Raw genomic sequence first — 23,669 nt, forward strand, 5'->3', positions numbered from 1 at the left:
ATCTAGGCATTAGAAAATTTGACAAGTAAGAAAGAGAGTATGAAGAAGGCACCACCAAGTGCTTCCAAAAAGAAATCCAAACTACTTCCCTGATTTTCTCTGAGGATAGTTCAGGACAGCATTGACAGAGTGCTGCCTACAAGGGATAGCCCATTTTGCATTTTAGAGAAATAATTCAGTCTAGAGAAGGGATGGCTTTGGAGGGACCTAAAAGCAGCTTTCCAATTCCTATGAGGAGGTGGTCTTGTTGACAGGGCTAGGCTCCTCACAGCACTGTTTGGTTGAAGGACAAGAACCAATGGACATAAAGTGAATCAAGAGAGGATCAGATTTTCCCCATGAGGACAGCCAGATGTTGACAGAGTCTGTCAAAACAGCATTGTGTAGTCTCTGTCCTTGGAGGTTTTCAAGCCCTGACTGAATAAAGATCTGAGTAATCTGGTTTTATCTCCTAGATGACCCTGCTTGGAAGAAGAGGTTGGACTACAGACCTTCTGAGATCCCTTCCAACAGAATAATTTCCAACCAGAATAATCCTATGATTTCCAGGGTGCCTTTTTTTATATATATATATATATATACACCTGTTGAATAAATGACAGTTATTCAAAAGCTCTGAGTACCAAGGAAAGCTAATATATTTCCATAGAGGTTTGTACATGCTCATGAATTTAAAAATCAGGTCTTTTATTTGGTTGCCCAACTATGGATAATATAACACCAGACATCTTTTATGGCCTAGAAACTCAACTGAAACTATCAGTGTATTTTCACAGGACCCCATTATTTTGCTTGTCTGTTTTGGTTTTATTAGCATTATTGTGAGAAGACACACAAAGATTGGGGGCTATGGGATTCTTTCAGTTAGAATTAGTCTTTAGCTGTGTTGTTATTTTTTGCAGTCTTGATGCCTTCCATTGCATTTACAGCATTACAGAAGTGACACATTCTCATGTATGCTAAAAGGCAGTTGTTACCAAAAATTCCTCCTTCTTGCTGTTTCTATCCACAATGCTATTACTCTTTTCTTATCCTGGGGGGAACATGAGGGTTTAGTCATATGCTCATTCTTTTCTGAGGAATAAACAGTAGCCCTGAAAGATGACTAGCATCTTTATAAAGAAGCTACAGTATGTGGTCCTCACAACACATGGTTCCTATTTTTGTCATTCTGATAAAAGCATAGCAATGTCAATATTTTTTTCTTCTGATTTGGTGACTGTCAATGACCTGTATGTCAGCTGATACAGCTGACACAGTTGAATCAGAAATTAGCACTCAGTCTCTTTAGAAGCCAGACACATGGACCCTGAGCACAGGAAAAATTATAAGACAGTCCACATGATACTCTGTTAAACAATGAAACATGTGACTGACTAAAAACCAGAGATACATCAGCAAATTTCCCTGAGGAAGTTTATGGTATTTAACTCTTAAAACATTAATTTTATTGTACTCAATGAGGAACCAATTAACTGAGAGTTTCATTTTTATTGGACATCGGAATTATTGTTCAGAATATAGATGAACAGTAAATCCAGCATGTTTTATTAGGCTTGGCTTGTTCATCTCACACAGTTTTCATGATTTTATAAGGTAACTAGATATTTCAATAACTTTGTATGCATTATTTTATTTAGAGTACTTCCAGCAGCAATGGTGGATATGTAAGACACATACAATGTACCTATTCAATACTCAGATTTTCCCCCCTAATTGGATATGGTTGAAATAGTGATTAAAGAACTCTCAGAAAACCTCGTGTTGATGACATCTGACTGGGAACACAATATGACTTGTTACAACAAATTATCCACGGGGGGGAAAAGGAATGAGCAAACAAAAACAATTCTAGTTTCCAAGATTTGGTATATTTCCATAAAAATAACACAGGTATCAGCAAATAAAAGGCTACCTAGATGATTTCCTGAAAATTTGCAAATAACCTGGAAAATATATTTGAGGTAAATCCCACTTACAGAAATACACTTAGTATTACACTATTGTTTCCTGAGAAAAGAAAACAAATCCTAAAAATCAGCATGTATTTCAATTTCGTGTACACCTCTGTTTAAGAAACGGAGTATGTTATTCTTTATTCTCCAAAGAAGCAGCTATCTGCAATTAAACAGCTTCAATCATACTGAAAAACCTCAGGACCAGTATAACATAACACACTGCCCTAAGTGGCTAGTCCCTTTTTAACATGATCATCAAAAACTTAAATAAGTGATGGAGTGAGGTTTCCAAAATTAATCTTACTTAGCACCATTAATCAGGGAGGACCCATCTTCTTTACAAAGTTTGGGCTATTCTGTGTCTTTTAGTGGAAAGCTAACAGTGTTGCAAATGTAGAACCACAGAAGCATCCGGGGGAAGCATTCTGTCCTGACAGATTTCGCTACTTACACTTCCTGAAGAACACTGAATCTACCACTGTCCTCAGCCTAACTCCTGCTGCCTTTTCTGCAAATAGGTCCCTAGAAGCAGCCTCTTTCGCCTTCCCAAGTCTTTATTTCATTCCCTTTATTATCTCTTATACATGAGAGACAATCACGTCTTAATATTCCACATACAAATCTATCCATATGTGCATTATACATAAGCACGCTACCTACGACTAAAGAGCAGCCTGCTCTGAGGCCGAACTATGCAGTTTTTAAAGGGCACAATACAAAACTTCTTTTCTTCTATCACTTATACTGTTTTTATACTGTCAAAGCACTTCACAAATATTAATTAGCTCTAAATAAATTCTAATTATTTCTAAGAGTGGCCCTAGCAGATCTGTATCATCTGGTGCGAAATCTGACTTCAGTGAAGTCAACAGCAACAGCTCCTCAGACCTCAACAGAGTTGACATATCACTCGCCATTGCTAAAATGCTGGGAGTCATGCATATTATCTAGGAAGTATCACAAGTGGAGCTGAACAAGTAATAGCAGTAGTAACAAATGACAGGGTTATGGAATGCTGGCTGAGAATAAGAGGAAAACGGTTAAATGACCTGAGCCAATCTGCATACACTAAATGTGGGAGAAGCTTTGCCACAGTTTGTGAAATGCAGTAATAGGACTCTGTTTGGTTTCAACATCAGCTGAAACAGAAGGTGCTCACCTGCTGTTAAAACCAATTCATATACTTCAGATACTGGCGTTAACTTGTAACATCTGCTCATGCCACAGGTCATTAACATAGGTAACACCCGACTTTGAAACACCAACTCTATAAAGAGATTTGCATTATACATCCATATAAATATTATGTATTATGTATATAATAAAGTACATATAGGTTTGCATAAAAATCGACATTCTTAAATTCCAAACAGCATACAGTGAATGGATAACCAGGCATGTAGCAAATTAGGTAATCAGCACTTTTCTTGCTATTGTGGACAATATAGTCCAAATACTGCCAATTTATTTTTCTCATATGAAAAAAATGCTTTGGTTTTAAATAATAATATTAAATATTTTACACACCATGCAATTATATCTAGGTATGGATGTTAAAAAATCAACTGCAAGCATAGATTATGAATCTTATTCTCAAATAGAAATGTAATCCTAATAGAAGTTCCTCCCTTTTTCTCTGCCAACTTTACCACCACACAATATGCCATAGAGAAAAAAGGGGAAGTGTCAACTTGTGTAAATTGTCCTTTATGTAATGCAAACCATCTGTTTAAAAAAACAAAACAAAATGAAAAACCAAGCCACTCCCAAGTATGAACTGCTATGGAGAAAAAGAAAGAAAAGAAAATTTACTACATCGAATTTGAAGCCAACGACCATGACCTGCCATGTAACTATAAGAAAATATTTACCCCTCTCCTCCCTCTCTTTACTCAATTTTGCAAACTATTTGGAGAAGTATAAGTGAAAAATTTGCTCAGCATGTATTAGAAATTGATATTGTATTCTTCTGAGCACTTGAGCCATATAGAATGTTTCCAATGAAGTAGGAACCCAAGCAGAGAAATATTTTCATTTTCAGTAACAGACAGAATAGCTCTCACACAGTGATGCCACCACTGGGTCAGAAGGTCTCGCCACAACCACTGGAACCTGGCAAAGTATATGGGGATAAAGTATCGGTATAATCTTGCTTTGTTCTTCTCTGTTCTTTAGGTATCTCCCATAAGAGGAATCTAAATGGACCCCTGCTATGAACTGATACGATTATTTCTGTGTTTTCTTCAGTCAAATCCTCAGTAAAGCAAGTATGTGTAGAGAAAACAGTACTCTTCCTTTTCACAGTCTCTGGATAAGTCCTTAGTCCATTGCAAAGCATGGCCTGAGGGAATCCTACCACATACACTCTCTGAAATCACTGGGAGATGTACATTTGACCCTGTGTTGCTCCAAGATGGACAGAATCAGAAAGCATTGAGTAAGTTACTTTGGTTTCATTCATAAGCTGAATGAAAGAAAAACAGCAGTCTAACTAGGTATTCATCATTTTTTCTCTTTCACTGACCTCGAGGCTTGATCACACATTCTCTTCCACCTGTGTGCTGGCTGAAGAGGCCGCCATCTCCAATCACAGTCCCCTGTCAAAGGTTACCACTGTGACCAAGCTGCTTGTTTAATCACTTCCCAACATGTTTCCATTAAAATGAGACAGCTCAGTTTAAGCAATTTTAACAGAAAGTTCTTGCTATCCCAGCCTGGACAGAAGAAAGTTAGGAAGTGCTTAATCAAGAAGCTTGGACAGTGTGTCAAAAGTAAGAGGCACAGTGATGAACAACTGGAGACAGTTATCTTTTCAGCTACTTGGCCTGCAGACAGAAGGCAGCAAGTAACCCATGCATCAGGTGTGACCAATAGCACAACTGACTAGAGATGTGAAGTGCCTTAGGTGGCATGCTGCTGATTCTGAGACACCCTCTTGGAGATCTGACTTTTTAAAGAGGCAGGGCACACAGCACTATAAATGCGCCTTTGAAGGTGTCCCCAACAGGATATCCATAATAAAGGTACTCAGCATCATTAGTTAGTTATGAAAATACTGGTTGTCAAAACAATTCCCTCTTCCTTTTCCCCTCAATTTCCAAATTTCCCTTTACTGAGAAAGAGTATATGAAAATTTTCATAGTTCTTTGTTATCTGTGACTGGAAGTGAATGGTTTCATGGAGATTTTTATCATTCCAATGTACAGATTGTTAGTGATACTAAATAAACAGAATCATCACTAGAGAATTCAGTCAGCCATACAAAATAATTCTGAAAATCTATCAGTTCAGAAAAAAGGGCAGGTTTTCCAAAAGACATGGCAAGATGTAGAAGTGAGGTTCCATTTTCATATGGTACATAATGATGGCAGTTGGGTAAAGATGCTGGTAGTGGGGTCTTCAGAAGTTAACAGAAAGACCTTGCATCCAAAAGCAAACTCAGTGAAAGTTAGACATTTAATGTACTGAGAAGCCGAGCAAATGAATCAGCTGTATGTTGTCTGTTGCTATATTGTATTGCTATCCACTTTAGCTGAGATCAAGCAGGTGACCACTAAAGTTTACAGTAGAAACATTTGTTAAATATTCCTGAGACTTAAATCCTAGTGGCTTTGTCACTCTTCAAATGAAGATTTAGTCTCCTAAATCACTCAGGTGCTTTAGAAAATTTTATCCAAAGCTCTAGGGTTTACAGTCTACCGTATCTTTGCCAGGAGGACTAATACACAGAAGGTCAAGAAGAAAAGTGGGAGAAATATGTTTTAATGGTCTGTCAAAAACATAACTTGATGTGAACATGTTATAGTTTTAAGGCAGCTACATTTTTCATTGCTATAAGCTTTCTAGGTGTAGCTAAATCCATATATGCTATTTTGTTTACACTAAACTGTGAGTGAAAAGAAAAAATCCTTTGGACTACTTATCACTTTTCCTCAGCTTCTCAGTCAAATTCAGTCAAACATGCCAGGGAATCACCAAACACAAAGCTGTCTTTTTCCACTGGCTTCTGCTCAGCCCTAGACCTTGGCATGCTGCTAATTCCAAGCCTTACTGCCAGAATCAGCAGCAACTTTGCTCTTTTTCATTTTCAAGGTTACACAAACATGCAATGTCATACATCATGGATGCAAGGAACTACAGGGCTGTCTTACAGTTAATGCACATGCAGTAAAAAGAAGGGAAAAACAACACCTCAACTCTTTCTATCCAAACCAGACTTCATTAACATGGAACTAATTTAATCTGCCAGATATATCTAACAGGGTGCTTTCCTGACTTTTTCCAGGCCTACAGTTATGATAGCATTCATATTCAGTGTGGCTTTCAGTTAAACATTCTATAATGTGAATCACTACTTCTCCCATTTGAGAAAGACTGAGTGTGAAATCACTGCAAGAACTGAATGAGCCTATGCTTTGGCACTGCAGTTGCTGAGGGACATGTAGTGTTTTGAACAGTAATTTTCAGTAGCAGTCCCAGTCTGCAAAATACTAGGAGAAGGGATTAGCGGCCAAAGAAACTCAAGTTCATATTCAAGCACTGTATGTATAATGCTACAGAAACTGAAAGAAATCTGAAATTGTGGGCTAAGCCAGTTTAACTAAAGGAATCTTTTTATGTTCTGATTTTATGAAACTGCTGCAGTGGCAAGTGCTGAGTAATTCAGAACAATTGATGAACTCATGAGTTAGTCAATGATACAGATGGATGCACTGACATGAACATAATAAAGCTAAACACCCATGTTAGAGACAGAGAATGGCAGAACAAGCAAGTCCTAGATAACTCAGTAGGAAACTGATGTCAGAAGAGTTATACAAACACAAACACATGAAAACAAGTCTATAAAATTCATGCTCTAGCTAAGCCTATTCATGGAAATAGAGCTCCTCAATTATTCCTTAACTTATGTTTATTATCATCCTGTTGACAGGAACACACAATCCTATAGAAGGCTTAAGCAAAATTAAAAAAAAAAACCCTGGGGATTGTAGAGAACAATATAAATCTTTCAAAGATTAAAAATGTAGATACTATATTTTTTAGTGTTAGGCTCTCATAAATATACTCATAGTTTGTGTTAGTCTATCAAACTGAAAGGCATATGCTATTCTTTGATCTCTGTGCAGAACCCCCGTTGAGATTAATGTGAGTTCTCTGTGAAGAAAGAGACTAGAATAGGCCCCTCAGTTCACAAACAGTAAGCAGGCTGCTTCAGGAAGAAAACATATTTTCTTACAATAGTGTTGAAATTTATTGGGAAGTTTCAAATAGCTTCTCTTCAGATGTATGTATGTATGTGTGGTCATGAGCATATTCACTTGTTAAAAAGATCTGTCAGAAAGAAGGTGCACAAGTCTACTTGTGTGAAATGTTTTGCTGTTATGTTGAAACAAATACTTCATCTTTGACAATCTTTTCTCATACAGTAATGACTAATCATCTATTTTACACTCATCTGTGAAAGTTCATGGCTTTGTCCATCAGGCTAGAGAGGTGATACTTTCATACAGATTGACATGGAATTGTGCCTTATTATCCACTTCCAGCTAAAAAGATCTACAGGACTTACTGCATCCCGCTTTGTAGCTGAAACCAGGAGGAAGAAGGAATCCTTGCTGTGCGGCTGCTGCTAGGGTTCGTTGGTCTGGAGGGAATACGGGAATCATTAATGGAGGCAGCTGACCCTGGACCTGCTGAACAGGAGAGGGAAAATCAAACGTGGAATTTTTTCTGGGGAAAAATGTCTGCTTACGTGCTTTCTCTTACTTCTGATCTGAGAGGTCAGGTTTGAATATGCTCCTCCATAATGGGGTGTTCCAGTAACATCAACTATTCAGCCTCATCTTAATTACCAAAGCACTTCATATGAATTACATTAATCCAAAGCAAAGCAAAAGATTCGACTAACAAATACCTATATCCCAATAATTATTCCCCCCCTCACTTCTCTTTGACTGCAGGGTGAGTTTTTCTTCTCTTTTATTGCACTGTGTAACAATATTGCTGTGTCAAGACAGTAGCTTTCACCCTGACTAAGCCCAAACACAAAGATCCACAAACACAGAAGTAAAAATACGTGCATAAGTAGTGTACAGCACAGTCAATACTATTTTTCTGCCCATATACATGCACTTATTTGTACATGTGAAAAGATAAAGTCTCTGAGATTGTAAGAAAAAAAGCTGACACTTTATTCACAAATAAAACACAGCTATGTCTGAAGTGTTTGTTCAACTTAGTAGAGCAACTGTACACAACCATGCAAGTCAGGAAATGGAAAATATTATATTGTAAGTGGATACTGCAGGGGACTTAAGACATGCAGAAATTAGTCATCAGAACTGGAAGTTGGCTATGGCATAACGTTTAATACTCTCGCTTTTACCCAGTTCTGTCAGAGTTTTTAATTGCTAGAAATGGACATCATCTTTGTATTTCACACAGATGAGAAACAAAAACTTTGCTAGATTAAATGGCTGTGTTTAATTAAAAAACCTCACTGTACTAATCAGATCAGTCAGTAAAGGGAAACTGACTCTTTTTTAAGAGAGGTCATCCAGATTTTTAATGGCACTGTAATGCTAAGGCTTCAGAGGTACAGATACATTATCAAAGACTGAAGTTTAGTTTGTAGTCTGTATTAAGAAATGAGTTAGGGTGTTGATAGACAACCTTTTTTTGGCCAGAGGCCTAAGAAGGTGTTACTCCATTATTGCCTGCATAGCAGAACTGGCAAAAGAGAACCTGTGCCAGCTGCCTGGTTGCCACAGTTCAGACTAGAGCATCCTGACTTAATTTTATTTTATTTTAATCTCCTGAAGATTCAGGAGATGTCTCAGTTCCCCCAACACTATTACAAGGCAGAAGAGTGATAGGAAATTTGGGAAGGTAACCTCCATTTATGCCGGGACCTGCCAAACACATGTGTGTGTGTGCTGACTGCATCTTTACAGTCTGAAACAATTTGCAAGAATGGAGTCCAGGAGCACTGTTGACAGAAATTCTTGCACTGGGAGATTAAGGTTGGGACTGAAGCTAGAGTATTTGTAGCTCCACTCACTAAACGAACACAATCCGGTTTTTGTTAACTTTACTGTTCTCCTTTCTGTTCTGATCCTGGTAACTAGAAGACATACGTACTTTTAACTGGATTGCTGGAGGAAAAAAACATATAGAATGTGATTTCTTCTCTATCCCCACTCAGTCACCCTAGAACTGCCCAATGTCTACCTTTTCTTCATGTGTTTAGTTTTTGTTTGTTTTGTTTGGGGTTTTGTTTTGGTTTGGTTTTTTGTTGGGTTTTTTTGTGTTTTTTTTTTTTAAAGACAAAGACAAAGTAACTGCATTCTTTTAGAACAAAAATGAACAGCCGTGTGGAATTTTTGCATAGTACTCTTCTTCGGCAAAAAGCCACAGAACTTTTTTTTAAATGGTTTCCAAGGATGAAAGTGACTTTGCCAAGTAAAGAAGCTTCAAAACAGGACTCAAAAACACTAATAGAAAGACAGATGGTTCTACTAAGAGCTTTGCTGCCAAAAAAAATGTTAAAAAAAAAGTGAAAAAAATGGAGTGATGTTATTGAAGCTGACTGCAAAGTTCTCTGATGACTGCAAATACTCTTGTCCCACTGCAAGTGTTAACTCTGCCTCCAGGGCTAATATAACTAAAGCACCACACACACACAAATTGTCATTGCCAAGCCCACAATGTAGCACAAGTCTGCACTTGATTCCAAGTGACTGCCAAATACACGAGCAAAACACCACACTGAAAATTTCCCATTTAGGAAAACATTTACCAGGAAAATGCCCTTTCTTCTTAACTTTGACTGCTGCATTTCATTTTTTCAAATTGCTGCTCCTCTTTATCTCTCCAAGGGGCCTTTATACCCACTAATTTCAAATGACACAACCCCAGTTGCGTTAAGGAGGTAAGAAATATAGAGTGATGAGGATGGTTTGCATGGATACAGAAATAACGCAGTCAAAACAATGTGATTTTTATTCCAGGGTGGAATATATGTAGCACCACTCAAACAGCTACACTTAATTTTCTCCCAAATACAAATAAGCATAAACATTAGTTTATTTTAATCCAATTACCTGACACAATACAATACAAATTATGGACTCTTCATTTTTATGGCTCATTTAACTACTACATTTTAACTTTTGTTATGTTTATTATTATTACCTAGAATTACTAGGATACAACTGTTTCAAGTGGCACAAAACACAGGTCCTCCTCCTTATGAGTTTTACATAGAAGATATTTTTCTCTTTTTTTTTTTAAGCTATTACTATGTTAGTTACATCCCTCATAAATGTTTTTTGTTATATAGTTTACATACCTTTCAACGTTTTCTTGACAGTAACTTACTCATACTGCATTTCTAATTTGAACAGAATGGACAGCAAATCAGAGCTATTCTTCAGGTCCATCAATTTGTTCTGCTAATGGACATATAAATGTCCATAAAAAGAAATACATCTTTAACAATGTAAAAATGCATATAGCTGTCAAGATTCTCCACTTACCAGTCTCTCTACGTGATTATGTCTTCTTAGTTGTAATTTCCTAAAGGTGAAGACTGTAGTTTAAATCCTTACAAAATTCCCAGTGGATTTAATGGGCTACAATTTCACCTTGTAACTTCTTATCTACTTTATGATGTTAGTCTGGATGATACAGATACAATCTTTCAAGGTCTTTTTTCACTCCTCATACTATTGCCACGATGTCAACTGATCACAGAACCCCCTGATCTTTCTTTTAATTTGAATGCCATCACCACATATCAGATGAGCCAGAAGTACTCTTGTACTTCATGAAAAACTGTAGAGGCATGGTATGCACAGAAAAGGCATACGGCATACATAAAATAACACAGAAATTAACTGAATGTCACAAGAGCCATAAATAATATGCTATACAATCAACTCACTAGTCAAGGAATTCATACTTTCATTCACCTATTTCTGACAAGTAATTTGGGGCAAGAGGGAAGCCCATGTTGCAATGAAAGACATAAACCTTAACACTTAACATTCAGTTCATGAGAAATAACTCTCCTTTAGGAAGCAGATACGCAAGAGTTTAAAAAGTCCAAGAAAGTAAAGGTTCTCTAATTCATAATGGGGACATTAAGTCATCTTCAGTAACAGCAATGTATTTTAAGAGCAGACGAAACTGCAACCAAGCTTAACCTAGAGCGCAAACCAAAATCAGGGACCCTTTGTACCTGTCACTGAAAATCAAAAAAGGGAGACTACCCCTAAAGAACTGATCAATGAAAAAAAACAAATATGAGCATGTGACAGGCAACTAATAGTATATCTACTGTTCAAGTGGGAAATTGAGGCACCTGGAGCTGCCTGTAGAGATTTTCGATTTTGGGAAGTGCCTCAATGTATTTTTATTTGTTCCAGTGCATTTGAAAAATCTGCTCTTAAATGACGTATCCTTATCAAAAGAAATGTGTTAGTAAATTTGGAACCGACTCAAGCTGTAGAAGCCTTGGGACAGCATCTTCACAGATCTGTGCATGACCATATCAAATCCAACCACACAAAATCTTACATTAAGTGTAGCCAGAGGTAGATTCCCAGCATTCCCAGCTTCGTTATAGCTGTAGTATTTCCGCCTCAATTCCGGTCTCCTACCTACTTTTAGGAACATACTGTGGTTACCACAGCTACCTAAGCAGTATGTTTTTAAATTACCCTACTGTTTGTTACTAGCTCCTGCTGTGATTTATATAAATTTAGATTGCGAACACTTGACAACTACAATTCTGTTCTATTTTCTGTAAAATGTCACATGCACTTTGGGTCACTATATAAATAGCTACAAGGACAAAATAGTTTAAGGAAACATTAATGTTGAAAAGTTAAGCATTCAGGACTTAGGAAATGCCAGAATCAGGACAGTGTGCATGACCTTATTTTGGTCCTTTATGCCCATGCATCCTGACAGAGACTTTAATTAAAAGTTCACAGATTCCCCCCTCATATGACTCTTGTTTAATCTACCAGACGTATAATATTCCTCAAGTAATATAAACTCATATTTTCAGTAACTCTAAGCCCCTAACAGAGCAGCTGCTATTAGTTTTATTTATTCAGTCTTTATACACTTCCACCATTTAATCTTTATATTATCATTTCTGCAGTTGCTCATTATATGTTTATTAACATAAACTTTTATATAAAGTTTTCACCTTTCCAAGGTAAATATCTCAATACATTTCCTGGCATCCATATATAACATTTTCCACCGAGGGGTGAATACTGCTCTTCCACCCACCTCTAGTTCCTCAGAAGCGATTCTCTCCATTTTGGTGAGACTGGTGACGGAGTAACAAATTACTCAGTGTGAATAAGAACGGCTGCTGAAAGCAACACTCTCTTCTCTACAAACTGACAAAACTCTGAGCAGTACCTTACTCTTAAGCTGTTCAGAAGATGCCCTTCAAGAGCTGTATGAGCATCTTTGCTGAAATTATCTCTTCTTACATGGCTTCTTCATGAAGAAGTGTGGCTAATTTTTATTCTCATTTGAGTTATTCTCAGCTGCCTCAAAGAAGTTCAGATTTTACATTCCTAGAACAGTGAATGTGTATGAATGATTCTATTAACTTCAAACTGTTGTAATGAATATCTTCTTGCCTGCGACTTGTTTATAAGTTAAGCATCTCTTCTACTGTATTTGAAAGCATGTAACGTACATTTAACATGCAATAACATAAATCTGTCCTTCAAAAAAGACATCTTTAACTGCATTGGTCCCCCTTCCTCCAGAAACACTTGGCTCATGGTGATGCGCACTATGCTGAAGGACTGGATTCTTTAATTAGCATATGTGTTGGCCATCTCTTTCTCTCTCCCTCACACCCCCCACGTCTATCTTAAGGGAAATAAAAATATATGTCCTCATATAACTACAATCTGCTATTTTCCCTTGCAGTGACGTTAAAAATAAGAAAAGAAAATGTTGTTATCCTTGTTCTCTTCCCTACATCAGTTCCCTAAACTGACATAAGTATGTCCTAAATCTATATATCAGGAAGCCTTGCTTACCCAGGTAATGCAGTGATCACTCCCCTACAGAGTTTGAGGTGACTTTTTATGCAGTTCTGAGTGAGTGCTTAAGATGCAAAACAGAAGGTGAATGCTAAGAAGCAGAGATGCAGAGAGGAAGACACTGATAAGACAGACAGCACACTCATTCCACCCCATGCTCTGACCTAACACTCTGCTTTTACTACTGAGGAGCAGCTCACTCCTCCACTAGATGTACTGGTATAGGAGATCCTGACAAAGGATTTTGTGAAGGTTTTTTCTTCCTAATCTCTACCTGAAAATTCTTCTGCAGTGAATGATTTTGGCCCTAAATATTATTTGTCCCTTTGCTGCATAAGAGGCTTACACAATTCATACCAGTACTTACCAAACACCTCAGTTCACTCTAGTAGCACCTCACTGTTCACAACTGTTTGCAGCGATACGGATCAGAGAAAAACATGTTTTCACAGTGGTAATCTTTCAAGAAGAGTAAAAAAGGCTATTTAGGGAGACCTCCTGATCCCCCATTACAACTCCACTAGCCTAGAAGAGCTCTATTTGGAATGACAGTGTGGAAAATATTATTAGTTTGATGGAATATGGAGACAATCCTAAATAGGTAATAGTTGGTATGTAGGTAACTTGGCTCATGGAAAACACAAGGAACAAACTTTCAGGAAAACTAAAACACATCTCAGAGAATAATATAAACATTTTTCATTTTCAAAACCAAAGGCTTTTCAGGCTGGAAACTTTCTGTCTTTGCTCAGTCCAGCAAGAGTGTTCAGGTGTTACTACCAGCATCCATCTCAAATTAATCTCATAATAAATTCTGTAAGTACTACTAAATTAATACATGCTTAGCCTTTTTAACTGCAGCACAGAGAAGTGCCTTAAACTGCCAAATAATACAGACAATAGCTGGTTTCATGTTGATAACTTGCTTCCAAGGGCTTCTCTCCTCCACTTCATACTATAGAACAAAATGTACTGGTGAGAGAAAAACATCTCCAACAGCACTTTGAAGGACATAAGCCAAAAGGACCTCCTGCATTCAAGAACATCTCTTAGATACTTCCAGAGGAAAAAGCTGGTTTATTTATGTAACTAATAAAAAGTACATTAGACATTTCTTCTATATTTGATTTGGTATAGAAAGAACATACAGAGGAGGAAAAAGCAGTAAGATGACTTTTTCCAATTTGGGATGACATGTAACAAGAACTATTCATGATTGTGCCACTTCGCATGTGAGTTATCTAACAGGGCAATTCTACTGCAAAGGCATTTGAACAAGTAGTTTAACTGAAAGGAAAGAGGCTATCTGAAATACAAAGAATATAAACTGGAATTCATTCCAATACGCAGCTGTTTTAAGTCAAAAGCCTAAGAGTTCAGGCAGGAATGGCTGCTCCACACTATACAACAACCTCTGGCAAATCCAGGACTTTCAGAGCAAGCTACTGTATCTCAGGTAACAGCAACACTGGCAGACTGAAGTGCACTTCCAAAAGAGCCCTTTCTAATCCAAGCTCAGGAGTAACACTCAAAATAATTTGCTCCTTCCTTTTCATAGACAGAAAAAATCCATTGTTTGGTTGACTGAGCCCTTTGTTTCATGAAGAGGTTAAAGTTAGCAGAAGACACAAAATTGGCTTTTGAGGTATAATGACCAGTGTTTGGGCCAAACTGATTCACTTCACCTTACTTAATATTCACACAAGTACTATGTTTCTCATGCCATAGCTTCCAAGCACCTAGGCACCTTGTTTAAATATTAGTACCCTTCTAGAAGAAAGTCAGGATTATAATGGAAACTTGCACAAACTTGTAACTGTCAAAACTGCTGATTTATATGGTATACTGTCCTCTATTTGCACTTCTGCTGGATAATAGCAACCTGTTCCTAAATACAAGTGTCATGCAGCAAGAGTTAATCTGCAAAGACACTTCCTTCAAACGGGAAAATCTATGAACTTACATTAATGACTGACGTTACCTCACAGAGTATGATGGACCACACAGTTCCCAGATGCTTGGTTCATGCTTCTCCCAGTGAAGTGAAACATTTGTCAGTGAAGAGAAAACAGGTGTGAGATTTCCTGATGTGTTTTAAAAGACAGCATGTAGGATAATTTCTTCAGCTGCACGTGTACTGTTTTCTACAGTTAGCTGATGTATTATATATTCATTCAGTTATTCAAATTATAATGAACTATGGGGTTTTTTGTACATGCCATAAAGAATCAGAGACAAAAATAAGTATACTGCCCTTGTCATTATTTGTATCAACCTTCCAGATGTCACCTTTATACTTTTTCCTTCTTATTTTCCACATTCTGTTTAAAGAGACTGAAGTGGCTGGTTTTTGTGTGTGTGTGCTAATCCAGCTCTCTTTCTTTCCAAAGTCACTTCTTTGGTATATCCAGTGCTCACATTTTGCCACATCAAGTCCTTGTGCAACAGTATCATGGACTGCTGTCAAAAGAGTTCTGGAAAGAAGGTCCAACATTAACTACTGCTGCAGAGGAAGAGCAAATAGGACAGTTTGTGTCAGCTCTGTGTTAAACAGAGGCTGTTTCTATTTAAGCCTGTTAGAAATAGAGTGACAGGTGTAACAGTCAAAAGAGGTGCAGAATCTATAGGACTTTTCCTGCAACAGCACAGCAGTTTTTCAACATATACAAGGTTGACTCTGCAAATGTTAACATTGTTAATCAATTGGTAGACTATAAAAACAAGTAGGAATGAGAAGCCTGGGATGTAGAGGTGAGGGAGACTAGATATCATCCAAACCTGACTTTTCATGAACTTCTATGAATGTTGGAAGTCAACAGATTCAGGTAAGGAAATGCATACCATCACAGGCAGCAAGTGTGACTCCTTTTTGACAGATAAATTCTGTGAGCTAGGAGAAATGCCCTACCTCTTCAGCACTTCTGAGGTGCATTTGGCCTCATCCTGACACCAAAGTATTGTTGTGAATGTTTTCATGCAAACAGGACCATAAAATGCTTGGCTATAAACCTGCCCAAGATGGTTTTCAGGTTGAGAATGCTGTTTAGGTAAAGCAACGTATTTATTCTAATTGTTATTCTTACTCCTATGGAGACTGAAGTGATGCAGTTTTTGGGGTGTGAACCTATTCCCTAAAGACTTCTTTAGTGCATTTTCCCAAAGAGATCAAGAAATGGGTGGCAAGAGCAAGGCTGATGCCATTATCCTTAAGCAAGGCTGGCTGGTATTTTTTGTCATATAAGTTATTCTGAGGCATCTGTGTTAAGGTCAGCTGCTTACACCTCCCCCTTTACCCACTCCATAACATATTCAAACATCAGTAACTAATCGCTTTGGTGTATAAACTGCAGTAATATTCTTCCTGTCAACTGTCAAAAAAAAATAATTTGTTAACCTCTGAAACACGGAGAACAGTTCTAATATGGAAACCACTGTATTGAAGATGGTGTATAGATGAAGGTGATTGCCATGACCTCATTTTCGATACAATGGTGAAGTCCAAATTCATTACTAGATTGATACCTAAGGCCTAAACCACTAATAGTGGATTGTCTTCTTTAAGAGGCTCGTTATTTTGTTAATGACCCTGAGGCACTCCTGGAGAAGAGCTGTGAATCTAGGGTAGTACTCAGCCCTTGTTCAAACACTGCTTGATGAAATGAGGGACCATAAGTAAGAGAGGATGAAATGCAAAGGAAGTGGGTATGCTGCGATGCTTCAGTGGAAAGTATAACGTTTGCAAGGCAGGACCATCTCTCATCCTGGTCCTCCTTCACTTCCAGCATGGCAGGAATGGTAGGTACCAGTAATGGGAAATGAGAGCTCCCTAAAGCTTTCCTTTGTTCTTGAAGTGATACCTCCCCCTCTAACGCTCTTGCACTGCAGTATCACCACAATCTGGCCTTCTATTTCAACTCCTCCATTGCCACTCATGGTGAGTCACCCATACATTGCTTGTAACGATTCTATACTAATAATTCTATACTAATGTGAAACAATTCTACTTTCATAAACCTTAACGCAGAGTTTTTGCTTACTCAATTTAGTTGACAAAGAAGACAAAGAAATAATCAGAATTCCGCCTTATAATAACTATTTCTTGTTTTGGTTTGGGATTTTTTGTGCCAATTTCCTTAATATGATTTAAGGTACTGTTACTATATAGAGAGGGAGAGGTATTCTTTTAAACAAAACCCTAAGGTTTCAGGATGTGTTTTTCTCTCAGTATCTCTTTGACAAGTGGAATATCATTAATTAAAACAAGCACAACAATTTTAATGTGTAGGTGGTGGGCAAGAAACAGGGGTTATTTAATATCACATAGTGGGCAGAAATTCAGAACCCATTCGGCTGCTGAATAGTGCAGTGGTATAAACAAACATGAGAGTCTTATCAAAGTCATCCACTTAAAATCATACTATCTAGAAACAGAGAGAAAAAATAGACAAAAAGGACTCAGAAAACAAATTCTACATTAAAAGTCTGTACTTCCTCTTGCTTTCTTTAAATTGAAAGCTTGAAGGACATGGTTAATAAAACTGTATACAATCTAACAGTACACGGAAAGAAATATTCTTTACTACGTGATCAGTGCAGACTTTGGCAGACTTGGGATTACTCAGAAAATCTTAGACTTAAATCCACTGATTAGATCTTTAAAATGCCCACTCTTTTTCCTACTTTCATTATTATTAATTCAGATACACATTTCAGTATAAGGCTGGTCTCCTGTGACAACAGTTTCAGAGCACGAGTTGCTACAACTCAATGTAATTATTTCTTCATTATTATTATTATTATTAATGTTAATATTAATGTTAATATTAATGTTAATATTATATTACTTCCCACATGATCTCAAAACCCCCTGCACATAAAAATAATGGTCAAATGGCCAAGAAAACGATGACCAAATGTTAGGAGAAACCTCTATGGAAAACACATTTGTAGTATTGTATAGCATCTAATTACTGCCCAAGGAAAGGTACAATAAAGACCTCTTTTCAATCTTTCAGCTGTTCAGACTTGTTTGTGACTGTCCCTTTTGTCAGTGGAATTGTTCCCCAAAAGAGTTCAGCTTTACCACCAAAAGTTGGATTTTAAAAGTGAAATGGATTCAAGCTGCAGAAGAAAGATTATTTAAACAGATACACAGCCACTTTTCCATTCAAATCCTGATGTTTTTTCTCCCTTATTACCAAAACCCTAATACAAAAGTGCTTCTCACAAGTTTCGTTTGGGAACTTATTTTGAATAGGACTGAAGACAGTCTCTCAATTTTGTGCCTACAGCAATACAGTTAAAGCACAATTAACTGCAGAAACAGTGATAAAGTTTAGACATCTCATCATCTGATTTTTCGTACAGCCAGGTAGCCAGCTATCCAAATCCTGCAGCTTGTTACGGCACTGAATTGCAGGCACAAAAATTTTGATCGCCCTAAACATTTTGTCTTTTTTCCTTTGCTGTCTCCTTCAGTTCTTGTCTTCCTCCTCCTCTTTGATTATTAACAATATGAGGGAAAACAACAAAAGAGAGAAAAAAAGAAAGGAAAGACTAAATGTAATTGTTTCTTTGGCACTTCTAGATATGGACCATGCCATGGAGAAGAAAACTGTCTACCTCTCAAGAGCACTTATCATAAATCAGTTTTTAATTTTACCAGTGGATTACAGCAATCGGATAAACATTTGCTGCCTGCCTCCCCTGTATGCTCTCTGAATTGGTTTGGCCCAAGATTTAGTTAGGTGTGGGAGTCCTACCTACCTTACAACTCCCAGACAATATCTGATTGGTATGCAGTGGGGAAAAATATAACAGCATTCACACAGCAGAATACACGCATAATATATGAAGTGCAGAATCTCACAAGAGGGGGAAAAGTACAACATAATGAAAATGAATAATCTGGGTATATTTTTCCTAGTCTGAAGTAGTTCTTGAATGTACAATCATTTTTTTCTAGCCTGACTGCCTTTAAATATATACATACCATACTCCCAGTTCAATTTTTAAGCCACTATAGGTATTAGAGGACAATTTACATGTGATTTGCATTTTTTTTCTGTGCCTGTGGTTTTGGTAAGTCTTCCAAACCTAATGACTGTTCTTTTGGCCAGCAACATAAATGCTGTAATCACACAATTATTGTGCTGGGAACAGTTTAATTCAGCATTTTGTTCTCAACCACAGAACAATTACTCAACAATTTTGGTTAACCATACTAGCTCACTGCCTGGAGAGGAAGCAAAATATTCACAAGATCTATTGTCTTACATAAAGGCAGTCAGTAGATTCTTATCTATCACAACTTTCCAGCATCTTTTTGCTCTTTGGGGTACTTCCACATATTCCCAGTTAATGAAAATAAATTACAAGCAGCACACTGTATTAGCTTATTCATCTCTATCTGTTGAACGCTTTTAATTGTGCATTTGCATACTAAAGAGAAAGGTAGATGTGATGTATCTGGGAGGGAGGGATATAATGGAGGACTGTAAAAAGCTCTGAAAATACTACAGTGATGTTATTCATCTACTCTATTCTAAGCATAAACGATAGCCATGCAGGATTCACTTTTAAGTTCTGCTCTTCAGCCATCTATTTCTCTTTAGCAATAAAAGGAATTTTCTGATGAATTGATTTATACTGTTTTTACTGAAACACTGCTGGCCATAAAGTACTCCTGAGATCTCTTTAAGCACCATCTGAGAAAGAGAACAAAGTTTTAATCCAGAACAGAGTCTCTCAGGCTGGATGTTTGGTGCAACTGAAAATCAGGGGTTTAGTAAGGTTCACTAATGCAATTCAGCAATTTTTTCTAATACTAGTATGGAACAGCCATGGCCCCAATGTAACGGTAGGAACTGATGAACCTCATGGCTCTCATCATATCATACAACATGACAGCACTTTATGCCTCCGTTTGGTTGGAGAGTGGGAAAGGCCCTTGAGTAGTCTTCATTCACTCACTGGCCTGACTAAGGATGTGTAGATTGATTTGAAACCCTGCATATTTTTCCCAGCAATTCTGCAAATGTTTACAGAGAATCGGTGGGGTTTTTTTTCTTTTTTGTTTGTTTGTTTGTTTGTTTGGTTTGGTTGGTTTGGTTTTTTTTAATTTTATTTGGTCACTAACACTTAACATGCTTTGTGTGGTAGACCTGATTCACAGTAATGTGAATGAAAGTTCTGATGCTTCAGTAAGAACGGATTCAAATTAGTTAACTAAGTATCAAGATCCTTACATATTTTGTGCTCCAAATTCAGTTCTGGAAGCATGTTACCTAAGCAAATATAAACATTCTAATATTTCCTTTTATACTTTTGCTTTTGTCTTGTCTTGCCATGTCAGTTACAGGGAATGTTTTCATTCAGAGCTGTGAATCTGAGAAGTACAACTCTGGCAATGCTGCTAAACAAGTAAAATTAAACTAATTAAACAAAGCTGACTCAATAAACTTAGTTTGATAGTAAGAGATATCAAAAAGGAAACCAGCAGGAGACATGATGAAAACATAAGGTAATATTTGATTTTTTAAGTTACTTTAGTTTTTTAGTAGTATACAGCTCAGAAAAGGAACTTTGTAATAATCATTATTTTCGTAAGGGCAAAATTTGAACTCTAGGAACTTTGTGTTGAGTCCCTTCTCTGATGAAGTCAATACAAATTGACCCTAATGGTACTTGGCAGAAGCAACTTATTTTTTTTTAAAAAAAACCACTTTAATTAAAGAAAGAACCCACAAGGCATCTATGGAGCACACACAGGCTCAAATGTCATCATCATCAGGATACTGAGCTACGACACTTCTTTTTTTCTTCATTTATGATATGAACAGTATGTCTCTTTTTGCTTGAAGCCCAGTTTCAGCAGACGTGGAGAAAGGCCTTGTCTCTCCTGAGCTGTGTGAGACACAATGTGAATTGCATTAAGGAAACAGAAGCCCCAACCCAGTTCTTTCCATTTCTTAGGCAACTTTTAAGCTTTCACCAGGCTACTGCACCAAGAAAAAAAAAAAAAAAAAAAAAAAAAAAAAAGGAAGGACTATCCTTCTTTAAGTGCTGTATGTTAGAAAGGAAGAAGCTACACTTTATAGTCCCAACACTATGCTTCAGGCACCATGCCTGCCGGTTGAGCCTTTCAGGTGATGCCAGGGCTGCTCTGCCTTGTCTGGATTGTGACAACCCTTACGCAGGAACTAAGCATTTAGGTGTTTAGACTGGAGCAGTTTCAGGGCACGCACAGAAAGACAAATACAAAAAAACTCTCAGATCACATCAGCAGGTGCTATGTATGTTTAGATGCCCCCAAAGCTTCAGATCTCACATTTGAACTAAGGCTCCTGCGTCACAGTTTAACCCCAGATGGCAACTAAGCACCACACAACTATTCGCTCACTCCCATCGTGTCAGGATGGAGGAGAGAATCAGAAGGATAAAACTGAGAAAACTCATGTGTTGAGGTAAAGACAGTTTATTAAGTAAAGCAAAAGCCACAAATGCAAGCAAAGCAGAACAAAGAATTCATCCAATACTTCCCACCAGCAGGCAGGTGTTCAGTCATCCCCAGGAAAGCAGGGCTTGATCCCACTAATGGTTACTTGGAAAGACAAACACCATCACTCTGAACGTTCTCCCCTTCCTTCATTACCCCAGCTTTATATGCTGAGCATGACATCATACATTATGGAATATCCCTTTGGTCAGTGGGGGTCAGCTGTCCCAGCTGTGTGTCCTCCCAACTTCTTGCGCACCCCCAGCCTACTCACTGGTGGGGTGGTGTGAGAAAACGCCTTGACTCTGTGTAAGCACTGATCAGCAGTAACTAAAACATCCCTGAATTATCAACACTGTTTCCAGCACAGATCCAAATCATAGCCCCATATTAGCTATTGTGAAGAAAATTAACTCTACCCCAGCCAAAACGAGCACATTCTGTCTAAATGATAGCTGGACACGATGGGCATATGAACTCAGGAAGCACTCTTGGGTGCCCCTGTTTAGATACTTCCAAAGCCTATCTAAGTAGAGTAAATCCTCTTTTTTGATGTGACCCTAAGCCATCCAGGTAAGAATTCTACAGAAAATTACCAAATAACATTGCAGCTACGTTAGAGGTACTAATACTGTTCTTATATTCTTTGCAGGCAAGGAAATAAAAAGACAGTAGTGCTATACAACAACACGTTGCTCATGTATGTGCATGGACATCATTAATGAAAAACAGCTGCATTCCTGCAGCCAATGGTTTTGAATAAAACAATCATGGGGCTCCTTGGCACCTAAAGGAATAATTTAGGACATAAATTGCTGGCTTACCGAGTGGCCTTTAAACCTGTTATGTTTATACAAGCATAAAAGTAACACTTTAATATCCCTTAACAAATCAGTAACTACAAATACATCTAACATGTGGTAAGGCAAATGAAAACCTATCTAACGTCTTTGGATATGATATCTCTCTCCAAAAAGAGAAGGATTATTTTAGCAGTTCAAACCCAAAATATTTTGGCAGAGAGTTTGTTCATTAAAATGTGATCCATTCTGAACACATCAGGCCCCTTTAAGACTAAAAAGTCAGAGCTCTGTGCTCTGAGCCTTTTTATCAAGATGACTCATTCATTCATGGGAAGCATGGATTGTATGGCTGGCTTATGGAAGCACTCTAAATTAGTACTCACTCAAAAGAGAGCTTATACAATTGCAGTAGTCCATATCCAGTAAAACTGCCTTAGTGCCTTGAATAATGGGCCTTGCTAAGTCTCTAACAGTTCTGTAAGAACCTCTAAACAGCCGCACACAACACATGACCTGTGCCATCTTTACAATGCCTGCTAACCATGAAAGCAAGCTTTCGGAACTACTTCCTCTGCACCCTCACCAATGGACAGCAATGCCTTTGAGAGAACAAGGGGGATTTTTTTCCCCCTTCCTTCTTTCTTACTCTCCCCCCACCCTCTTTCCAATCAGCTCTCCACTGATCATCCTTCACACTTTAGCCTCTGCCCCAGAATACTCCGGACAATAGTACTGATTCCATCTGTGCTCTCCATTAAAGCCCTTGTAATCCTCCTCCGAACAGCTGGACGCTCAGAGTCCACACACACACTCCTTCTATGGAACCGTTTGGCTACAATTACGCTGAGGCTGTGCTTATTTCAAGTAAATGCCTGCAAATGTCTTTCATAGGGTCCCCTAGGGCTGCATGGCAGAATGTCCGGGCGCAACAAATTCAACAGTATGTCAAGACAGACCCAGACTCAGGCGATAATGTAGTGCTTAGTCACCACAGTGCCAAGCAGCACTTAGAAGGTATTTTTTAAACAGATGACAGCATTAATGACAAACTTCAAATTCCCACCATGTCATTAAATAACCATGAAGAAGCATTTTCAGTTAATCAAACAGTTTCAATACCTTTATTTTAACGTCAGAAGCGCTTCAAAGTCTAAGTTTGGATAGAAGCCTTTCACAAGAGCTGCAGTGGTTTGGCTCTCTCCTGGAACAGCGTGTATTCAAGAGACAATCTGACAACGTCTGTCATGGCTTGAAACAACTGAGTGTTAGAGAAGGGCCAGTAGAGCACACCCACAGGCTGACCTAGCTGCATACCTTCATTTTTTCA

The 23,669-nt window shown here is 37.8% G+C and overlaps 1 protein-coding gene across 1 annotated transcript in view; it reads right to left on the reverse strand.

The window, feature by feature from the left end:
• SOX5 (SRY-box 5) overlaps positions 1 to 23,669 on the reverse strand; it is a 263,340-nt gene that overhangs the window by 93,109 nt on the left and 146,562 nt on the right. The window contains exon 9 of the mRNA XM_026868079.1: positions 7,531 to 7,651. Coding sequence (XP_026723880.1) covers positions 7,531 to 7,651 — 121 coding nt within the window. The remainder of the gene's footprint in view (positions 1 to 7,530; positions 7,652 to 23,669) is intronic.

The sequence above is a fragment of the Athene cunicularia genome (assembly GCF_003259725.1).
Source record: "Athene cunicularia isolate RWA chromosome 1 unlocalized genomic scaffold, athCun1 chr1_part2, whole genome shotgun sequence".
Taxonomy (NCBI): Eukaryota; Metazoa; Chordata; class Aves; order Strigiformes; family Strigidae; genus Athene; species Athene cunicularia.